Genomic DNA, 23806 nt, shown 5'->3' on the forward strand with positions numbered 1-23806 from the left:
TGCTGCAATTAGGAAGTGTGAACTGCATGTTTTAGAAAAACATTTGAGTCCAAGTTTATTAGGAAGTTCATCCTAATAAACTACACTGTTTATGCATTAAACAAACCCAAGCAACAAACCATTTAACCTCAGGAATGGCAAATGATTAGGAGCCCAGTTTAAAAACCAAGTGAGCAGCCTATCCAGACAGTCATTATAAGATATAGATATGCCCAGATGCAAAGGCTAGTTTAAAAATAAACAATAAAAAAGCAGTAAAATCAAATAAATAAATATTATTGTTGTTGGCAAATATTAAACTCATTAAGAATACTAATAATATCAACAACAGAACTGCAGTAGTAGTAGAAGTAGTAATAATAATAATAATAATAATAACTATTATTATTACATTAAATAAATCACATATTTTACAACAAATGTTTAGCAACCTTATTAATAATAACAATATTAATAACAAAAAATACAAAATATTTTTGCAGACTTAATACTAACACTATTAATAATATTAATAACAACAACATACAAAACCACTATTATTATTATTATTAAATGATTATTTTCAGTCTAATTAATTTTCTATTTTACCCAGTTTTTATGTCCTTTCCATGCCATCAGCTAAGCAACATGCTAACACAAAACTCGATGATGAGCTAAGTCTCTTGTGAGAATTTTTTTGTATGTATTGCATCAGTTTATGATGTTCCAATCTATTAAAATGCTCCCTTAGTAGGCAGCAAGGTAGCTTAGTATGTTTAGAACACTGCCAGAGTTGTGGCAAATCCTCCAGTAGATGATGCTAATGCAGAATGACATGCACCTTTCAGCCCCTTATCATGAGTACATACTGAAGATGAGAGAGAGTGAGAACGAGAGGAGTGATATAGGGGAAGAAGAGAGTGATCTGATTCATCTCCGTGTCAAACAGGGCCATTGGTTTGAGATGCTCACACATGCCCTCAGTGCCGCGCCGATCCGATGGGGGTTCTGGCCGTCGCTTTATCAGATAGCATGTTGTAAAGATGAAAGGTCTGGCGAGGCAGAGGGGGTACGTGTCTCCTCTTTGTTGCAGACATGTGTTAACATTGTCGGGGATCAGCGAGCTGGACCGCGCACATGCCGATCATACCTCGGAGAAAAGCAGCGGAAAATGGGATCTTTAAGTATTCATGTGCTCAGATTCACACAGTGCTCAGGCCTCGGCAAGGGGGGCGCGAACACAGCGCAAGGTTGGGGGAATACACCAACTGCTGATGTAGAAGAGAACAAAGGCTGGGAGAGACAAAAGACAACCATGGATAGAAGAAACTACACAAAAGAAGACAGAAAAAAAGATACAATTTGAGGGTGAAAGGGAAGATAAAGAGGTGCATGAAAGATATTAAGGAATGAGTGAGATGAATTATCAAGGGTGGGAAATAAGGGCATCACATGAGTGAGGTTTTCACAGCAGGCCACCCACCTGCATCCCCCTCCAGACTAAAATAGACTGAGCCCATTTCCAGGCCAGACACTAATCTTCACAGGTATTCCCTGGGACTGTGAACTTGAGAGGGATGGTGCAACTGGAGCAAAACCTCTTCAAACCTGCCGGTGCCTGAGAGACAGACAGGAACGGCAGAGAAAGCTCATGATCAAAGCGTGTTCTACCATACGAAGACACAAAAGACAGCAAAACAGAGATGAGACAGACAGAGAGACAGGGATCTAAAAGTCTGCGACCACTTGCTCTGCTCTGCATTTTTCTCATTTAACTCCAAGACAGAAAAAAAAAAAAAAAGATTAAAAAAATATATAAAAATAAACACATTAATTAAAAAGTAAAATATTATTAATGCTACTAATTGTAAACAATTAAATTGATTTTAAACAATATTAATAACAAAAAACAATAATAAGAATATATATTATTATTATTAATAACAACAACAATAATAATTGTATTATTAGATATTTAATAGCCTTATTAAGAACAGCAAAATTAACAACAATATTGATATCAACAAACAATACTAATAACAAATAAAATATTATTATTATTATTATTATTATAATTATTATTATTATTCAACTACCCCACAATGAACTGCTGTGGAGCTCAGTAAAAATAAAATGAAAATATAAATGTGCCTTTTGTGTGTTTATATTTTATATAGAATTAAAACGTCTGATTGTATTTAATTTTATATCACGTATAAAAACATTTATCTGAATTGTTTACCATTTTAAGTTATATAATAATAACAATAATTATTGCATTTTTAACAGACAACAAAACCAACAGCAATATTAACAAACAATACTACTAATAAAATATATATATATTTTTTTACTATTATTATTCATGAAAAACCTAATTAATCTGATTTGCTTATTGCCATTTTAAAAGTTATAACAAAAATTGGTCCATATGAAATCCTACAACAACTTTTACAAATAAATTTGCTTATGATTAATATAATGAATAATATTCATATAAAATTATTATCATAAAATAATAATTTTTTTTATGTGGTCTCACTCTTTCAGCCATTCAGTGAATAGCACAGTACCCAGGTTAACCATCTATAGACAGACACCAGTATCCAACCAGACGAGTGGATGTGTGTTCTTCACATAAACGTGATCGCTAATCCGGAAAGGAAGAAGCCAAAAGGGAAAGAGGATGTGGAATACGGAGAGACAAATGGAGGGAGGGAACACAGGAGGAAAACAGATGGATGAAGGACTTGGAATGTCTCCTCGGGCTTTAATGAAGTCCTTCACAAGTCAATCGCTCCTCTCAGCCCAGCGGTTCTGTACGCAGATGCGGGGCGGAAAAAGTGGCGGGGGCTCATTGGCCTTGATTCCCAGACAGGGATGCTTTGATGTGGAATGGAGGGGGCGGAGGATGCCCCCCTGTGGAAGTCAACCCCACTGCCCTCTGTATAATCACAGCCTGGGGACGAGATGGCTTTCCTATTACAGAGCCAGGCAGATATATAAATACACTGTAGCTCAAGCGAACACACGGCCGCAAACAAGATATTTGTTAATGCGTACACTAACAAGAGCTTCAAAATGGCCTCCAGCCAAAACAAACATATCCTGCACAGATGCCACACTCTCTCCGCAAACAAAGCCGCTACAGCGGTAATTACTCATGAGGAGTTTGAAGTGGGCTTAGAGATCCCCCTCATTATACAAACACAAACATGCTGGAATAAAGCACATATAACGGCAAGCATTTGAAGCTCGCTCTTTTTAATCAGACGTTCACTTTCCCTGAGCGCTGCCATATGTATGTGGTCCGGTCCGCGCCGCATACCTGACGAATGGGCCTGCCGAAGGCAGCCAATGGCGAGGCACCAGAGGAAAGTACGGGAATAAAAGCGAGAGATGAAAAGGAACAATATAGAGATAAGGGAAGAGAGGAAAATGGGGCTGCTATTAGGGAAATGAGCTCTTAAGAAGTGCAGCTGTGAAGCGCTCCCTGGAGGGCGGCTATCAGGAGTCCTGTTAGCCAGCGGGGCAGAAGGGACTGACACCGAGCCAGCGCTGTTAGCCCAATTAGCTTCAGATCTGTTCTCTGCCTTCTGCTCGTGGCTGGGCTGGACAGCTGCGCTGGGTTTGGATTTAAATATGTAGAGAAATGAGCAGCTCAAACGGCTCCTAGTTTAATTGGCTTGAAGTAAAAAGCTCTGCCAACTCATGCCAACTCATCCTGACCGTATGAACAAAGTACAGAGCCATTAAGGAGAATCGTGACCTGGTCTGCTTGGGAATGGTTTTCATCTTAAAAGCCCCATTTATACCTGCTATTAAGAGGTCTGAGTGATCTGATCGACTGCGGGAAGCTTTCGATTCGATCACTCAGACACATTCCGAAATAATCAAAAGCACAACTGCATCTGAAACGAAAACACTGATGCACTCTGAAGCATCCCGGGTTGAAGTGAAGGACCGCCCACTTATCTGTCAATCATTCACTTCATTTAAACAAGGAATTTACAATTTGCCAATTATGTTCAGTTTTGAAAGAAATTAGTAATTAGAAGGAAATTAATAATTGAGAAATGAATAACAGGTTCAGGTTCAGAGAGTGTGTGTATATACATACAGTTTAAACATGAATTTTAACCTTTAAATCTTACAAGGTTACAAGGTTATTATGGTTAACTAAACACAAAAAATAAAATAATCACTTAAAATAAAATAAATAATAACTGAAATAAAATGAAATCCTTTACATTAAAAAAAACTTATTTAGTTTCAGCTATTTGCCAAAAAAGTTTAATGCAGTTTAAATGTATATATACTACTTCCCAGTAGTGAAAACTATATTACACTGGCATGTTATCAACATAAGGTACCACAGATGGATTAAGTGCTGGAAAATATTATTAATGTAATAAATTAACATTAATAAAATTTATATTAATACAAAAAGTAAGATGCACTTATTTAAACTCATTTTCTGTTCTTATAATTAAATAAGAAGTCTGTAGCTGTCTTCTGAGTATTTCCAACACAGTTCCAAAGTCCGAACTTTTCCTCCCAAGACAATGAACTAGCACAGATAGATGATTTGATAATGAGAACAGAAATTATTAAACTGCATCAGAATTGCTGAAGATGCAGATGAGAGGAGTTGTCTTGCTTCTTTTCTGCTCTCTGTAGTGTTGCGAGAAGTGTTCTGTAGTGATGTATGCTGCAAGTGTGTTTCAAGTGATTTCCCTCAAATCGGCACAAAGCTGTTTCTGTAGTGAAAGATTCAAACAAGCATCAAATGGAGAAAAAGATGAGTGCCGATCGGAGAAATAGGGTAACAAAGAAATGCAAAAGGGAACTTCTGCAAGCATGCAAAAAAAAAACTAAAAAAACAGATGCTGTGTAGCCTTACAAAAGACATGCATGGCATTACAAAGACAAAGCACAATAGAAATTAAAAAAGTTATTAAAGCTGGAGATGGTGGAAAAGCCTGTGATGTATCAAAAGTTTTCCTTCCTTGAACTATGTTCCATTTCAGGACAGTTAATAATCCCAAAGCCAAATCTGAACAAGCCAAATCTCAACAAGACGAGACAATCCCCAATGGTGTGGCCCACTCATCGCTGCCCCTCTCTGGCATCCAGGACAAAGGCAGCCATAAAGCAAAAGGATTCTTTAGGGATGAGTAGATGGGAGCAGACCCCCAAAGCTGGGGAGGTGAATTTATCCCTTTCACCTTGAGTTGGCAGGCAGAAGATTAAGGATGCTGTGTAGTGGGATGTGGGGTCTGACATCAGGGAATAAATAAATAAGCGACAGCGGAGTGCAAGACTATCTTAGATTACTTGGAAAGTCCTCGCAATTCAATGTTTGGAACGCATGAGTGTAAATCTCACACACCCCGATTATTTAAACTATATATATATATATATATATATATATATATATATATATATATATATATATATATATAAATTAGTGCTGTCAAAATTAGCGCGTTAACGCATTCGATTAATTTGAAATATTTAACGCGTTAAAAAAAAATAACGCAATTAACGCGGTTGCAGTTTTTTTTATTTCCAGTTGTGGCCTATGTGTGTTCAACGTGCAAAGAAATATGGATAAGACCAAGGAAGGGCTTTTAGACGGAAAGTTTCAGTATAAAACTCTGCCGGATTACTCTTCAGTGTGCCACAAGAAACATTATTCTTCATTCAGTCTGCCACAAGAAACAGCAACATTAAAATCATGAACTCAAATGTCATTGTTTAAAAAACAAAAAAAACAATGACTGTAACAGTGCGTAAATCAGACCTTTCTGTAACGCTAACGTTAATAAGCTTAAACGAAAATAAACAAAATAATTGTGTAGCGGAGTATTTTTTGTACACAGTGCCGCGAACTGTCAATCACTCCTGTGCGCGTGCATCACTGTCCTCCTCAGCTGCAGCAACTTGTGCTCTCTCTCTTCATCAAGCTTTAAAACAAAAAGGGGACAAAAAGATCATATTTTCTTTGTGCATAGGCTATGGATTAATTAGATAAATGAATATCTAAATGTGTTCCTTTGCCGTCTACGGTATTTTTTTAGAACTTAGAAAAAAGATGCTGCAGCCAATGAACAGCCAGCGGGGGCTGCAGGACGACTCAACCTCCGCAGACAATTTTTAATGTTTATCAGACAATAAATACTCAGGATTTTGCTTTAGTATAACTCATAACGAGTTTCACACACCTTCTCCGGCCACGTTGAGTTGTTGACACTTAACAGTGGGAAAAGCGACACATGCGCTATTCACTTGTATAACTTAAGGGTGAATGGGTAATGTAGTTTCTGCTCTGGGTGGGATGAATTAGGAAGCTCGCATTGTGAAGGGCGCTACAAGCACGTTCTGGGCGCACGGAGAGGTGGTGGTACGCTCAAGAGCTATATTTGGAAGTGGCGGTACTGCATACCGGCCCACTTAAAGCACTGGCAATGACTATACTTTGGAATTTTTTTGCAGTCCACTTAGAATTCAACATGGAAATCATTTTTGTCTATTATTGGCATTGATTGTTTTGAAATTCAAATGGTACTTACATGCCTGTGTTTTTATTTCTGTAATAAATATGGCTTTCAAGCCAACAGTTAATTTGGAGGATATTGATGGTTTATTGCAGGTATGTTGTTTACATGAGAAAATCTGTGTTACAAGTTAAACAAAAATTCCAATAAACAATCATATTTTGAATTTAAATAGTTTCTTTGTCTTGAGTTTACATTAATTATTTACATTTGACATTTACATATCCAAAAAGTTTCAGTCTTTTAATTGCGATTAATCGCGATTAATCGCGATTAATTTTAAAAAATTGTGCGATTAATTAGTTAATTTTTTTTAATCGATTGACAGCACTAATATAAATATATATCATTATACTACACTCGACTGAGCTGGACAAACAATGACACAGTTATTGCATATGGACAGCGCTAGGAGCAGAGAGAATAATAAGCACATTAAATTGAAGTTTATACAGTATGCATCTGGCTACACTGTTAAAAATGAAAGTGCTTTATTGCCATTTATGGTTCCATGAACAAACTTTAACAGCCATGGAATCGTTCCATTGCACTATAGGTTCTTAATAAGAGAAAAAAGATTATTTTTTTCCATTAGCATTGTCTTTCATCTCAATGAGCATGTAACTTCCTATTCAGTGGGGTGTTGCAGTAAAATGCTGTCAGGACATTAAGAGATGCGACTTGAAATACAAATCACATGATGTACTACAATATAACGAAATGCTGTGAAATACAATCAAAGCCTGAATGGTACTTTTGAGAGTCAATGCAGTAATGGTAACTTCCAGCAGACTGACTGGACCCAGCTAACCAGCCAAACCTTGACCCCTTGGGATTGGTCCCATGTGGGAACATAATGTACCACAGTTTAACAATCACAGGGCTACAAACCTAGCATGAAAAACAAAACAAAATTGCTACCGTTGACCGCCACCACAGTTCATTCCTCCTCTCAGTACCGAACACTCAAGGCTTTCGTAATTCACAAGGAATTGCTTCCAAAATAACAACAGTATTGATGTCAACACCGCACAATGAAATGGCAGGAGACTCGCTTGGCGACTATCCTTTTACACAGGTACAACAGACCTCTTTCAGCTGAGCAACATATGTCTCCGTCTCACACAGTTAAGAAACCCGAGAAGCCCAGCAAACACGAGAGAGGATTAATTCATTTTCCATTTTGATACATTACCCTCTCGATTAGGGCTACGAGTCCCGAATCGTGATGGAGATTCATTCGCCACTGCTCTTCGATTAATGTGAGGTCACAGCGGGCTCCCAGTTTTCCATCAAAAACAACCTAATACTGACGCTGCTATGGAGGGAAAATGATCCTTCGGTTGCAAATCAGAGGAAACCTATAAAAGCCGCCACCAGGGTCTGTTAACATGAGCTTGCTGAGAGATTTATTCAGCTGTATTCAGATCAAGTACAATAATCGTAAATGAGGAACAGAATAACACGCACATCAGCCGTGCCGTGGACAATGAACCCGTTGCTAACCAAGCGAAATGGAAACGGAGAAAGAGGGGAGAGAAAAAAAAACTTGCTCATTTGTAAAATCAATTTTCCCTTTCGTAAATCAGACATTTCAGAGAAATCCAGAGGGCTCTTGTCTCTTGCTTCACATGATAAAAGGGCTGATATGTATTCCATTCTCTTTCCTGTGCACAGCTTAAGGCAAGCACAGGGGACCGGGGAGTGCTGCAGATTCAGCTTGGTTTAAAATCCCGCTGTGATTTCAGGCCGTGAGTCAAAGCGCGTCTCAATTCACAGGCCTGTCGATCTGCAGAAGCGCACATATTGGACGGTGACGGCTCGACTTGAGAACAGCCCTGGGTCCGTTCACATGCCGGTTCTCAGCTGTATGCGTGGCAACAAAAACCTAGAGATCTTTAAAAAAGGAAACGAGTCTGTTAGGCAGAATAAATCTGTATTGTTTTCTAATTAGCAGTGCTTGCTAAGCCACAGGGATTTGAACAAACCTCTAACTCCAAGCGTTCAATTCTGGCCTGTAACTCTCTCAGCGCTGTTCGCACAATAAACATTAATAATGCACAACATTTTGCAGCTTGTTTTAAAAGGAAAAGTATATGTTAGCTTTAAGCAATCAGATTAATGATTTTCAGTAAAGCTGGCAGAAACAAAAATCCCATAAACTTTGAAGGAGCAACTTGAGTCATATTTTGAGACTAAAATACCACAGGAATTGGGCCTGTAAGCAACTATCTAGAACTACCAAAAAATCCTATTGATACAGAACTCCTAGAAACCACATAGCAACACTCTGGCAACCCCCAAAATCCCTGGGAACCACCTAGCAACACCATAACAACCCCCATAATCCCTAGCAACCACCAAAAACCACAATCGATACAGAGTAACACCCTGGCAAGCACTGAAACCCCTAGAAATGGCATAGCAACACACTAACAACCCACAAAAATCCAAAGCAACCATGTAGAAACACCCTAAGAACCACTTATTAACCACATCAACACAGCCACACCCTGGCAATCACTGAACCCCTAGAAACCACTTAGCAACACTCTGGCAACACCCCAAAATCCCAAGCAACTACTTAGAAACACCCCAACAACCACCCAAAATCTCCTATAAATACATAGCAACACACTGGCAATCCCCAAAATGACTATAAAACACCCTAGCAACCACCCAACACCCCATCAATGTATAGTAACACTCTGGTAATCCCGCAAATCCCAAGCAACCACCTAGCAACACCATAACAACCACCTACAACCCCTATTCATAAAAAGCAACATCCTGGCAAGTACTAAATTCTCTAGAAACCACATAGCAATACTCTGGCAAAATCCCCCAAAATTGCAAGCAACCACCTAGCAACACCCTAGCCCACCCATACAAATATACATACACCAATATATTCTAGACAGCAAATCCTGATCATTTATTCCACCACCATATGTAAACCACCATATCGCCCAGCTCTAACCTAATAAATGTGGATTTCTACTGTACTGTAGTGTCAAGCTACTTTGAAACATTGCATATTGTGAAAAGCTCTATACAAATAAAACTGACTTTAAAATAAAGCTCTGACAACCCACCAAAAAACTGTTTCTGAAATTCTCAAGAGGTTCACAAAACAATACAGTTTTCAAAACAAGCGTTTCACAGTAATTATGATTCAGTCAAATATCTTAAAGCACATGAGTTTTGAGCGTTTGATCTGTTAAAGCAGTTATAGTATGGTTAGTTGAACTCCAGCGGGTTCATGAGGGGGGAAAACAGGAACAGGTTGAGTGGGAATGTTGAATGTCCTCCGCTGTTCCATGCATGATTCTTATCCAATATATACAGTGAAAGAAAGACACAGAGAACCTATAATGTATGAACTCGGGTGCCAAACAACCACTCACTCCACAGTTCATTCATCTGCTGTATGGCAGAATGACAGGATGTGTATAAAACGGTGGATAAAGCCATAGCTTCAGCAGCTAATACATTAATGCAAAGAAACGGCTTCGACCACAGACCCGAACGAAAATGAGCGTTACTACGATAGCAAACGTGTGAGAGAAACGTGTGGTTCAGACATAAATTCACAGGGTGCGCACGGAGGTCCTTTGGCTGCCGTCCACACCTCCGTGTTGTGTTTGGCCTGAGCTGGCAGCGCTCACTCCATTTCCCTCTCTGCCCAGAAGTTGGCAGCTCTCTTCAGTTTCATCCCTTTTTCATCTTATCAAGCACCTGCCTTCAACACGAGGCCGTATTGCTCGACAACACCCCTTCCTTCATTCCCTCACTCTTCCTGGCATCTCTACGCTCCCGTTTCCGACTGTTTAATTATGCTGTCCCAACCTGTCACCTTGAGCAACATCCCCCCCTGGGCAGCAGCCTGCGGACCACCGCGCCAAAGCAAACTGCCTCAGGAGCAGGTGTGTGTGGACAGGAGACGCAAGCCAGAAAAACAGAGCTCCCAGTATGTACGGTGTGTGTGTATATCAGTGGTCGAGTGTTTTTCATCTATAAATAAAGAGAGTAAATGAGCTCTTGGACACTGACATAGCTTGCCTTGATAACATGCCACCTATAACAAGTTTGACTATCCCCTAACAACATATTTGGGGAAAAAAACAAACCAAAAACAAAACTCTGTCAAGGTGCTAGAGCTGTGAAGCTGATGTCTGTGCGCTGTTTTCCTAACGAACAGCAGGGGAAGCTCAGCACATGTCCAAAATTATAACAGAGCACGCTCCAGGTTAAAAATAGATTTGACTCATCAGTGTATCCTGTCACAGAAAAAAGATGATGAAAGCTTTTTAAATTTGGACATGGCAATTTCACGTTCTTACACTTTTGGAGGTACAGTAATATACATGAAAAATAGTAACATATTTGAAATAAGGTCATAGAATATAGCTGGCAGACACTAGCTTTAGAAGGGGCGTTTACAGTACTTTCATTTTATGATGGGGGTGATTTTAGGTGACAGTGATTTAGGACAGAATAAAGGATATCTGTGGATGGGTTCAGCCAGTGCCCATTCTAAGAATATGGCTGAGACGGTCAATAGGATTTATTTGCAGACAGGAGCTGCCAGCATGAGTTCTTCACTTTCACCTCAGCACTGATAAGATGTATGGATATATGCATCCCTGAGTCCCGACCTTGAGCATTCCCAAGCCGTCTGAGAGGAGCAGAAGTGGAGGAGTATGCAAGCGTTTGCATTTGAGAAATACATTTTTCAGCCCTCCCTTTCAGCGATAGCAGAGGCTATGCTGTAGCGTCACTTTCTCCATTTAACCTCATGTTTTTTTTCCCCCCCAAAGTTGTCATTGTGAGTTTTCCAGTTCACCCTTTTAATTTCGGAGCGTGATTTATGGGGCAGTGCTAGAATCTCTACAGGGTTAGGACGGAAAAGCCAAACACTTAGATGAGTTAAAGTCCTTGAATGCTCCGATGTATAAATTCACATAAACCATAGCTAATCCATTTTAGATTACCCTCAGAGAATATGTACGTGTAAAATAAGTATCCATGTTTTTCCGAATAACTGGAATAAATAAACAACACAGCTGGAGTGACAGAGGTGTAAATTCACACCTCCAAACAGTCTTCAGATGTCCTAAGAATCCCTACGGTGATGGAGAATCAGCGATGGCTGTTTAGCGTGAGGATGTTGCTGATTTAAGCGTAGCATTGGTTCTCAGTCAGACAGCAGGAAATCCCTGTAGAGAACAACTTGATTTATTCCTGCCAAACCAAATACTGACTTGAGGCGCAAGAGTCTCCTGAGCAGCCGTCTAACTACAGTGTAGAGTACACATAGTATCTACTTTATGAATCAACCTCAAACTCAACCTGAATTTCTGACTTGCTTAAACATGCTAATTTCATTCTGATATTTTGATATGTAACTGATATTGACTTTCTTTCTTCTGTTGGGCATAATAGGAGAATTTTAGCAAAATGTCACAGAAGCTCTTTTGAAAACAACTAAAACAAATGGGGACGGACTTTGACAAGATTCAAAAAGCACCATAAAGGTGCAATATAAGTAGACTGTACAACTTTCATTTACTATATTCAAAGTCCCTTAAATCAAAAAGGACTTCTTTGAACCTTATTTACTCCTAAAACGTTCGTTGTAGAACTTTAAGGTTACATATTATAAGTACTAAGGTACTTATATAAAAAATTTTTAGAGGTAGATAACCCACAAAGTTGTCCTTTTAAGTGTACCGACCCAATGTCAAGCTGCTGTAACCCCAATCCTGCTCCGGGAAGACATTTTCCTGCAGATCTTAGTTCCAACACTCCTGCCTGAACATTTCTAGTGATCCTGAAGACCTCGATTAGATGGTTCAGGTTTGTTTAATTGGGGCTAGAGCTAAACTTTGCTGAAAGGTGTCCCTATAGGAGCAGGATTGGACACCCTTGCCCTAAAGGTACAGTTTTGCAATTTATTTCTGACAGTGATGGTGCTTTCAAAGTCTGTGGAGCTTTTTAAGTCTGAAGAAGAAACAAACACAATAGATTAAAAGTTGCACAGCTTATGGTGCTTTAGGGTCTTTTTGAAACTTATAAACCTCCTTAAGTTCCTATTTACTGTAATTGCATGGAAAAGAGCAACCAGCACAATTCTGCATACATAATTTGAATTTTTGTTTGTTTGTTTTCCACTGAAGAAAGAAAAGAAAATCATACAGATTTGGAATGACATCAGGGTTATTAAATGACATTAAACGACAGAATTCTCCAAGCATTTAAAGGTTAGCTGTGGTTGCTACCTAGGCAAGTCTTGCTAAAGATAAAGTTTGCAATGGTGTTGAGGTTGCAATATCCATTCCTGTAGGACAAGAGAATGGTCCTATCACTGCTGGTTTAATATCGAAAGATTAAGCCACTCTTAATGTGATGTAATGATTATGGGTCCAGCAGAAGACCCCAGAGCATCGAACAAACCTGATGTGATCTATCTCGCTATACAGCAGTACCACCGGCGCACTGTTATCTTTAAGCAGCCTTGACATTTACAGAGACGTTACATGCGTCTTTGCGCTTTCCTGACATTTCGCTGGATTATGGCTTTCGTGTACATGAGCGACGGGGTCGATACGGGGAGGGCCGAGGCCATTATACGCTGTTTAAAGTGTAATCGCTGCAGGGCCCACTTGGCCTCTCACACACGTCCAGCCTCATTGGCTCCATGCTGTAATAATCCGTGTTCACATGCTCGCTAAGATCTCTGGGCCAGGGCTTCATGGCCCCTGACTGCTCCAGCCTTCTTAGAAGAGATCATGTCAGATTCTCTCTCTCTTGCCACCCAGATACCAAAGACAAATCTGCTCCAGCTCCCCTAAGAGCTTTGCATCATGGCTGCCAAGAACGGCTTGCCTGGGAGAGTTAAGTCCGCTGTGTTATTACACCCATTATGGCGACTAAATCATACCACCCACTGAACTTGGCATTTTGTTTTTTAACAAAAGCATCATTCACTACAAGATGGTAGCATTCAAAGATTACAAATCTACAAAGGCAAAGAACATTTGGATATGGCGATTGACATCTTAAAACAATAAAAACAAGGCAGTGGGAAAAATAAAATCTTTTGAACTTCCTCAAAATCTTCTTTTGATGATGCTAATGGTAGTTTTATATTGCATACCTATCAAACCCTATGAGGTGCCAACTTTTTTTCCCCATCTCTCCTTTAGGCTTTGTTCCGTTTAAGTGAACTAAACAAAAACCTTTTTAATCCACACAAAAAGCTGTGAATCAGTTGTGTGAACATAAAGCAACTGTGGTTGGGTTTCATGCTGGACAATCCACAGGTTTGTTTTTTTAAAGCATTCGTCCCTGTAATAAGCCGACCATTCTGCTCCGCTCCAAGAAACTAGGGTGCTAACAGGGGCAATTAGCAGCTTCACCCACCTTTCGAATAGAGACCTTGTGGGCAGCCAATAACCTCACCATCACCCCGTGTCAATTTAAACACCTTCGAACATACTCCTCACATACCTACGCTTATGCTCAAACCTTATAATTGGACTCCCACTGGAGATGAAAAGCTCCAGCTGTGACATGAGTGGGGAGTTGTTGGGAATTTTTTTTTAAAGTGATATTGATCTACTACAGCAAGGCCAAGCGGCAAACCGCTGCAGGTTTAGCAAGACTCCACAGACCGCACACAAAACTGTACACAAAACTGAAAAGGGCTTTTTTACTCTGGCAAACTTTGTCTAATCTGATTGGATGATTTAAAGCAACTTCTGGGATTAAGGGTATAAGTAAATTCATACAAGACACTGGATTTTCTACAGTTTTCCAGTCTAATGACATACATTTTTCAAAAGAGTTTTACCTAGGACACTTTTTAAATGGTGTATTATGCTTTGATGTCTGCTATGCTAATATTTAAATGAATACTTTTTAGTCTATTATTGCAATTTTATAAGCTACGACATTCTAAGCTACGAAAATACATTTTGTGTGCAAAGAAAACAAATTTAACTTTATTCAACAATTTCTTCTCTGCTGTGTCAGTATTTTAATGATGTCCTAACTAGGTTACTGGGCCGTGAATGTGTCAGTTGCATAGCTGTAATGCAGGGTCAGAAAGCTCACGGATTTCATCAAAAATATCTTAATTTGTGTTCCGAAGATGAACGAAGGTCTTACGGGTTTGGAACAACATGAGGGTGACTAATTAATTACATAATTTTGGGTGAACGAACAATTAAATCCAACTTTCAAATTCAAGTTCCAGCTTAAATTTACACTCCAAACGGAGTAAACTGGTTTTGCAGTTTATATGTCCTTTAGATGGTCTCTCCACATTTAAACGGGTAGGGCCTAGCCGTGTGGACCAGACCTTTGTAAAACTAAGCAAGCTTGAGTTTCACAGTAAGAACTTAGCTAAGAACCACACAGGTGGTGACAGCTCTTTTCAAGCCCTAAAACATGAACAAGTGGCTTAATGCCTCTAAGCGAATATCTGAGAAGGGGCCTCTTCATCAAGATCAACCCCTCCATCATCATCCACCTCTCAAGCGACCGCTCCAAAATGTCCAGCACTCCCAAACAACTGCAGAAAGAAAGCTAAACATTTGTTCAAAGGGAGATGACTGATGTCTGCCTTGTGGTCGCACTTTACCAAGCTGAGAACGTGAGCTGGTGGAAGTAAGAGTGAACGAAAGAAGGAAACCACATCAAATGGTGGAACACTGGGATATCACCACATCTCATATCCAGCGGTATGGGGGCATTTAAACTGTGCTAAATGGAGAGGAAACATGAGGATGGGATGGTGTGCTGGAGATCTCATTACCGCCTCAACCCATCGCTCTAAATCCTCAGCTCATTCCACAAAACAAGCCTGAATGGAAGTACCACACTGCGTACAGCACAGTTACGTTCATAAACTTTGGCGCCAACACAGCTTGAATTCACCTCTATGCATTATCAAAGAACCCCATTGACAGTCCATTTGGATTTTAATTGAGCGATGACCTCATAATGGTCATTTCTCTCTGCTGGTTACATTCAGTGAGTTTTATCTGAATAATGACCTCATTGTGGAATTCATTTGCCTTGACAATAGATTTTAACAACTGTTGAGCTATTTGCTGTCAATGTCGTAAATTAAAGCCCTTAAAGGTTACATTTCAAAAAAAGTTGATCCAAATAACGATGAATTCCCCAATTTTCAAATACAGTGCATAAAGTTATGTCATTCCAGATTTGTCAATACAACCAAACACCACTGTTCTTCTAACCACTTTCACATATTCAAATTTCCTTGGTTTTTCCATTTAAAACTTTGCACATTCAAAATTGGCATATTCTTGCAAATAATAAGGCATATAGACATAAATTTTTTGAGCCTTACAGCCCCTGTCCACTATATGCTTTCATTTCATTAAAAAGAGCAGCATGAACATTCTACTAAACATCTGCTTTTGTGTTTCACAAAAAAAAAAAAAAAAACATGCAAGTTTGAAGGGGAGCAAATGATGACAATTTGAAATTTAAAGAGAGCTGTTCCTTTAAATTCAACTTGGAAAAAAGGCAATATAACAGACTTCAGAACATTTTGAAAATCCCCTTTGCAAACTGTAGGGAAACAGAGTTTAGAAAGAGTGGTAATTCTGACTTTTTTTAGATGCCGAGGATGGAGAACCAGCCCAAAGGGTCGATGTCTCCACACTGCTGACTTTAAACTGTGCGGTCGGAAGTTCAGCCCGAGGAAATAAATAAATAAAAAGTCTGTGACCTCTGCGTCTGCTATTTTGTGTTTTTCCTTCAAAATTTTAATGAGTGGTCCAGTTGGTTGTCTGCTGCCAGCCGGCGGGGCCCCTTCAAGTCGTGAGTCTACTTTCTCCGGCCCCGACCGCATTACATTCATCGCCAAAACAGATTGAAGACCACCCTCTCCCCGTCCATCGCTATCAGAGCCTTATTTTCACTCAAATACAGTTTTTTTTTGTAAATGTGTGGTTAGTGAGAGGCCGGTGGAGATACACAGCGCTCCCTGTCTCAGTTGAGCTGACCCTTCTGGTAACAACAGCAAAATCTGGATGGAATGGGGCCCTGCTCTCCTTCTCTTTCATATTAAGTGGCAAAATGATCTTTATGGTAATCAGTACGCAGCATTAACTGAAACACATTACACCTAGATTAAGACTCCCATCATCTCTCAGCTTTCTCTTTATCTTCTTTTAATGCTAGAATCCATCATAACTGAAGCATGCAGAGAGACCCATGCCTCTGAGAATATGGCTGACAATCAAATCACCACACCAATCTGGAAAACACTGAGAGTCCTTGAAACTCCGACTCTGACTCATTTTTCCGCAACCACAACCATTATTTTAAACTCACTTGATATTCAGTCTAACACAATAGTCCTGTGAGGTCAATATACAGTAGAGGATGTTAAAAAAAAAGGCAGAAAAATAATTGAAATGGAAAAATTCCCTTTAAATAAAAATTATTTAGAGAGACACTATTTGTCTATTCAATGTTTCATCTTTCTGAATTACCTTCAATTGGGGGGTATATACGATTCATTACGTCATTCAGTTCATTTTAAACATTTTTGGTAACACTTTACAAAAAGTTTGTTTACATATCAATATGCATTAAATAACATGAAGTAACAAAGAACAATACTTATATATATTTTTTTACCTTAATGGCAATAACTATATAAACGAATACATTTTATCTACTTCTAAATAATATATACATGCACATATATATTTCACTTTATGTTTTCATTTTAATTTAAACTTAAATTTATGTAACATTTATGTAATTAAGAAAGAGCATGAATTAATAAACAAAACTGCATTACTAAATGAATACAAATTGTTGTCAATGCATGATCTAATGTTAAATCTATTGTAAAGGGCTACCAAATTTGTAATTGATAATTGAAGCCCTAACCCCAAATAGAGTTGACTTAAGACAACTTTCTTTTAAGTTATAAATGATAGTGTATATTTCTTCAAAAACTGCATAAGAAAGTAGAAGACATTCCAGCATGAACATGAACTTGTACAAAATCTACAAGGTAGAAGACAAGGTCTTTTCTCTAGGCCCCAAACCCTCTCAATGAAGCTGCATTCATTTGTCAGCAAGAGGGTCTCCTTTCTGATTCTCAGGGATCCTTAATTAAATCATGATTCAAATATGGAATGGAGTCCTTGGACCAATATTCCCTTTACTACTCCTCTTATCTCCATCTAGTCGTGAAGTGTTTAAAACAATAAAGCAAAACAACCACAGATAAAAAAAAGAGACTGTGAGAGAGGGAGTGAAAAAAGACAAGAGGGAGATCAGAGCATACTGTGGGAGAAAACGGAGAAAGAGTGAGGGGTTCTTGGATTCTGCTGAAGTGATATCTTGGAGAAATGAGTCTGTAGAAGCTCAGCGGAGGATGAGGAAAAGGCTGAAATAAAGAAGCACTCAAAAAACCATTCAGCCTCCCAAGAGCACACAGTCTCTCGAGGTCTCTGGCCTTCCTACTGCATTAAGAAAAAAAATCATGCCTTGATCCATGGACCAGGGGTTTTCAGAGTGCGATCAGAGGACCCAGAAAAGTTAAGGTCTAAAAATGTATTAAAAAAATAAATAAGTAAAAAAAAAAAATTATGTATGTGTGTATTTATATATATATATATATATATATATATATATATATATATATATATATATATATATATATATATATATATATATATATATATATGTATATATATATATATATATATATATATATATATATATATATATATATACACATACACATATGTGTATATCATCATATATAAATGATTGGTTAACTCCTCAGCCAGTAAAATGAGGAACAACGTCCATGCCAAGTTATAATAATGGAATCCCCCGTTTATCATAATATGTGACATTACATATACAGTATGTCAATAATATATTAGAAAACCATTAGAAAATTATTTGAAATAAAATATTCACCATCTGAAATAAAATAGAAGAGCTTTATTTTAGCTGGTTTCTACATTTCTTGATGAGTTGATGAAATAAAATAACTAAACCTGAACTACAAAATTTACCTATATTAACATATAAAAAATAGATCACATCATAATGACTAAAACCTTAAAAAAACTTAAAATGACAACAACAACAAAAAAGAATATAAAAATAACTCAAAAACTAAAAAATATGAATGAAAACTATAATATAATAGAATGCAGAATGTAAAGTGCACATTTCTAAATGCATAATTTGTCACGTTATTTTAAAAAAACAGAACAATAATAAAATAAAATAACACTAAACATAGTTGGGGGTCCACTGAAAACCCCTGACCTACGCCACGAAAATCCTTCTAACACTGAAATTGTGGAACTTAAATGATTAGATTTTAAACCGGATAATTTTTCTACAGTACTTTTAAGATTACAATATGTGAATGTCCTCTGTTATGATTGGCTAACCCCTCTGCAAGTAAAATGAGGAACAACGTCTATGCCAAGTTATAATAGCCTGTGCTTGTAATGATGGAATACATCTACATAATCCTTTCAAACGAGCAAGAAAACTCTGTTTATCATAATATGTGACCTCGGACCACAAAACCAGTCTTAAGTGTAAATTTTTCGAAATTGAGATTTATACATTATCTGAAAGCTGAATAAATAAACTTTCCATTGATGGTTTATTAGGGTTGGACAATATTTGGCCGAGATACAACTATTTAAAAATCTGGAATCTGGGGGTGCAAAATATCTAAATACTGAGAAAATCACCTTTGAGGTTGTCCAAACCAATTCTTAGCAATGCAGATTGCTAATCAAAAAATTACATTTTGATATATTCATGGTAGGAAATTTACAAATATCTTTATTTTATATCCTAATGATTTTTGGCATATAATGTTTTTTTTTTTTTGGCTATTGCTAAAAATATACACCAGCGACTTAAGACTGGTTTTGTGCTCCAGGGTCACATATATCACTTTAAAAAATGAACATCAGTGAAATGTTCTTCTTTAAGATGGCAATGAGTCATACAGCAAGTGATTGCTACTGTATACCAGGCCAAGAGGGCTGAAGGACAAGTGTAAAGGTCTTACTTCATTTCCAGAACCTCCTCCAGGTGCTTTCTGCGCTCTGCCCTCAGTGTGGTCAGGTGGGCCTCCTTCTCGGCCAGGGACTGCTGGGTAGACGACAGCTTGGCCTTCATGGACTCCAACTCTTGCTTCACCTTTTCCATGGCAGCCAACAGCTCCTCCATCTGTGCATGCAAACAGTCACAAATAAACAAATTTGTGCTGATGAACAACAAACAAGCATAAGGACAAAAACATAATCATGTCGGGTAAGACAGAATGCAAACAAAATATGTTGAGTGAACACACAGCAGGCCAAGAGCGAAGCTCACAGGGACACAAATGGATTTGTGCACAGGAAAATGGATGGACAAAAGAGGGAAAGAGATTGATATACAAGACAGCAGATGAGACGGAATAAGAGAACGGGTGAAAACAAAGACCAGTGTGTGAGTGCGTAAGAGTGAGTTACACCAGATATATTAACTACACAGCTTCATGATGAGGTTTATCATACATCACATCCCCAAAATTATTTCGCTCCGTTTTGTTTTCGAAAAGGTGGATGTTCTCCATTCCTGACTGTGATTTTTCTTTTCTCGTCTCCCTCCGTTTCCACACAATGTTTATAACTCGGAGTAACAGGAGCGAGTGAATGAGGAGGATAATTCAAGCGGCGTGGCAGGTTTATGTATTCCATGGAAGGCAAGGTTTAGTGACTTGGCTCAAAGAGGTTCTCACAGCCTCCTCGACCGCTTGCGGTTCACCCCGGGTCTCTCTGAAATCTCTGCTCGCAGGAAACTACGTAGGCCTCGGGCGGCATTCTGTGCAGTAACCTTTCGTCTGTTCTCGGTGTTTATCCATCCTTCTCTGCTCTGCTTTTCATCAGCTTTTGTCCCATACAGACACTTTTACATAGATTCAAATCCAAAAACAGTTAACTAAAAATTCCTCAAGCAGTTCATATGGCTTGGGGGTAAGCTGTGGCCTAATGGTTAGAGAGTTGGACTTGTAACCCAAAAGTCACAGGTTCGAGTCTCGGTGCTGACAGGAGTTGTAGGTCAGGGGGAGGGGGGTTAATGAACAAGTGATTCATGTGCAGTGAAGTCAGTGAGATGAACTCAAGAACCAGATCTGTGTGAATCAGGAATGAATCACTCAAATCAGTTTTGTGAACAGGATCAAACGAACACAGACTGATTCATTCACAAATCCACCATCACTACTTCTCTCATGAACACGCAGATGAGTGCAATAGAAGATAATTCATTCTGTGAATAATTAATTCAATTCTAGTCATATATGTTCAAAGAACTAGAAATATAGCAGGTGTGGAGTAAATAATGCTTATTTTTTTAATGGGTAAGCTATTCCTTAAATACATTAATTCTTAATACATTTATAGATGGAGTTTCATTGCATTGCCGCCCAACACTGTCCAAAGTCATGTAACATTATTAGGGCCGGGACTTTAATGCGTTAATTGAGATTAATTAATTACACAAAAAATAACGCGTTAATTAAGATTAATTACAGAAAAAAAATTCCCGCATTTTTAATAACTTATTTTTGCACCGCGGAACGTTTCTCACTGGATGAGTTTATAATTATACTGAAGCACCAACTAGCGTTCCCATATCACTGCAGCACATCGAGCCTCAAGTATCACCTCAACGCAAAACATATAGCAGCTAGCGTGGACTTTACACTTTATGTTGAACTATGTATTATTTTGTTGGTGCAACTGGCAGTTTATGTTGAACTCTTTATTGTTTTGGCCAAGGTTATTGAGAGTTAGACTTAATATGTTATGGCCTCTGAAGCAACAGAGAGATGTTTTCTAATAGTCAGGGTTTCCAATGTTCTGAATGTAATTGACAGTATTGTGTTTTACTTAAAAAAACACTTTACAGAAGGTTCCAGCACCTATAAGCTACCTGAATTTCTAAAATGTACTATTTCTAAATTGTTTCTAAATATGCTATTGCTACGCTTAATGGCAAAAATTGCACTGGTCTGCTAGACTTGGTTGAACAAAAATAAACAATATTTTGTTGCTTAAGCTTATGTATTCAGTCATTATTCAATGGTATACTATAAATCCATGTGGAAAAAAATATTTCTCACTGTTCTCAGGTCAAATATTTATATGCTATTAAAATGCGATTAATTTCGATTAATTAATTACAAAGCCTCTAATTAATTAGATAATTTTTTCTAATCGAGTCCCGGCCCTAAACATTATATCTTTTCTTATGTTCTGTGAGCAGTGGAAATGTTTTCCAGCAGTATGATTGGAGAAAATAAATAGAAGCACCACAAAACAGGGAAAAAAGACAATACCCTTAAAAAAAAAACTGAATTGTACATGTGAGCACATGCTCTCAGCAGTGCTGCCCTCTGGTGGCTGGAGGTATTGTAGGATCTGGGAGTGCATTCAATCCAGCTGTCATCATAAGTCATCTGCCTAATGTACTACACCCAAGCCAAGCCTAGTGAACAAGCTACCAAAACCCGCTCAGTCAAATTTACTGTCATCCCCTTTCCTGTCCCGCTCTCGTTTGTCATCCCAGACAATACCAAACTCACATAGGATGATCTTGGACATCAACGAACGGGTCGTGACTAAAACCCGAGGATGATGGTGCCTCCCCTGAGCACGTGAAATCCACCGGCAAATTCCACCTGATAGGGTCAGGTAAGCGAGGGCTCACCGGAATGGCTTACATTAAGATGTAATGCATGTCAGATTTAAAAATAAGGAAGAGGAAATCATTATTCACAGAGACAGGCCAGGCAAATGTTGCTTTTCACTCAAACGCAGAGCACAGGTCACATCTTAGAAGAATAAAACTGGCGAGAGTCCGAGTGGACATAAAAGATGGTAATATTTTTCACAGATACAACGAAAAAAACCTGCATGCCTACTTTTTCCTCTTGGGAGATAAAGTGAGATAGAATGGATGCCTCAGGCCCCTCAATATGAGCAGAGGGAAATATTTAAACGCTGGCAGCATTATTTTCACAGCCTGTGGCAACCCTGTGGTGTGGGCGGGGCAACAGAGCTGTCCGTTAAAACCCAGCAGCCAATGAGAGGTGAGAAGAGGGGGATGGAATGGAACCGTGAGAACTTTGGTGCATTTTTACTCAACAGCACACAAAAATCTCAACGAATTCTTCAATGTGCAATCACACATACACGCACAAAGCGACGGCAGAGCGGTTAACTAATCAGTCCAGGATGTGTGAGAGCTGATATGGTGTCACCATGCCTGGAGGGGAGATATGTGAACTCACTCCATCCTCAGCGACCAAACATCATCTGGAACGAATGGATTCGAATTAATTTACAGTGTGCTCGGTCAGTTTTACTGCAAAAGTATTTAGTAAGCGCCGCCTGGAGCCAAATTCTCAAAGCCGTTGAGTTAAGACATTCATTAGAAGATAATTAACAGATTTGAAAGGTCTGACTAACGGCCTGGCAGAACGATGGAAAGTCAAATCTTTTTCACACACAAAAATGTGTACAGTGAGCCTACATAAGAAATCAAGAAAATTGTGGTATCAAGTACTCTATAGTGTAGAACTGAGAACTAGTTCTGATTCAGAGCTTTTTCATTTAAACACAATGATTTTCTTTACGTCTGGTTCTGTGACTTTTTTCTTCCATCAATGCTGATGCCACACCACATGACTATAGTGGTTTGGACTACATACATGTTCAACTGCAGTTAAAAAAATGGACCCCCAATTATGAACACCTTCATTAAATAAAATAAATTATTTTTTTATTATACAGACATGTACTGTATGCCTTTCACATCCCATAAGTAAAGCATTCTGAGAATTCTCTGAAAGAAAAGCAGAAAGATTAAAACCATGGCAGTTCAGCAGACTTGCTCGTGCCATTGCCTTCTCTGATGGAGGAATGGATGGTGTGTGTGTGTGTATAAAAGAGCAAGGTGACATGCAGCGCTTGTTTTCTCAGGGGAGTACAAACTAACCTCAGATGTTAGTCAAGTCGTAAAAAAACGCTGCAGTGAATTATGACACCTCGGGTGTGAAAAATTGAGCACTTCACTGGGTAATGATAACACCACTTCCTGTCTCACACTGGGAACGTGAACCAGTAAGGCAGGAGGAGTACAGATCAAAGCGTTTGAGATGCATGTCTTTTAAC

The 23806-nt window shown here is 38.6% G+C and overlaps 1 protein-coding gene across 8 annotated transcripts in view; it reads right to left on the reverse strand.

Annotated features, from left to right (window-relative positions):
• LOC127956808 (ELKS/Rab6-interacting/CAST family member 1) overlaps positions 1-23806 on the reverse strand; it is a 191761-nt gene that overhangs the window by 78436 nt on the left and 89519 nt on the right. For all 8 annotated transcript variants that reach the window (XM_052555019.1, XM_052555018.1, XM_052555023.1 and 5 more), the window contains one exon: positions 19651-19811. In XM_052555019.1, coding sequence (XP_052410979.1) covers positions 19651-19811 — 161 coding nt within the window. The remainder of the gene's footprint in view (positions 1-19650; positions 19812-23806) is intronic.

The sequence above is a fragment of the Carassius gibelio genome, chromosome B4 (assembly GCF_023724105.1).
Source record: "Carassius gibelio isolate Cgi1373 ecotype wild population from Czech Republic chromosome B4, carGib1.2-hapl.c, whole genome shotgun sequence".
In the NCBI taxonomy this organism is placed as follows: Eukaryota; Metazoa; Chordata; class Actinopteri; order Cypriniformes; family Cyprinidae; genus Carassius; species Carassius gibelio.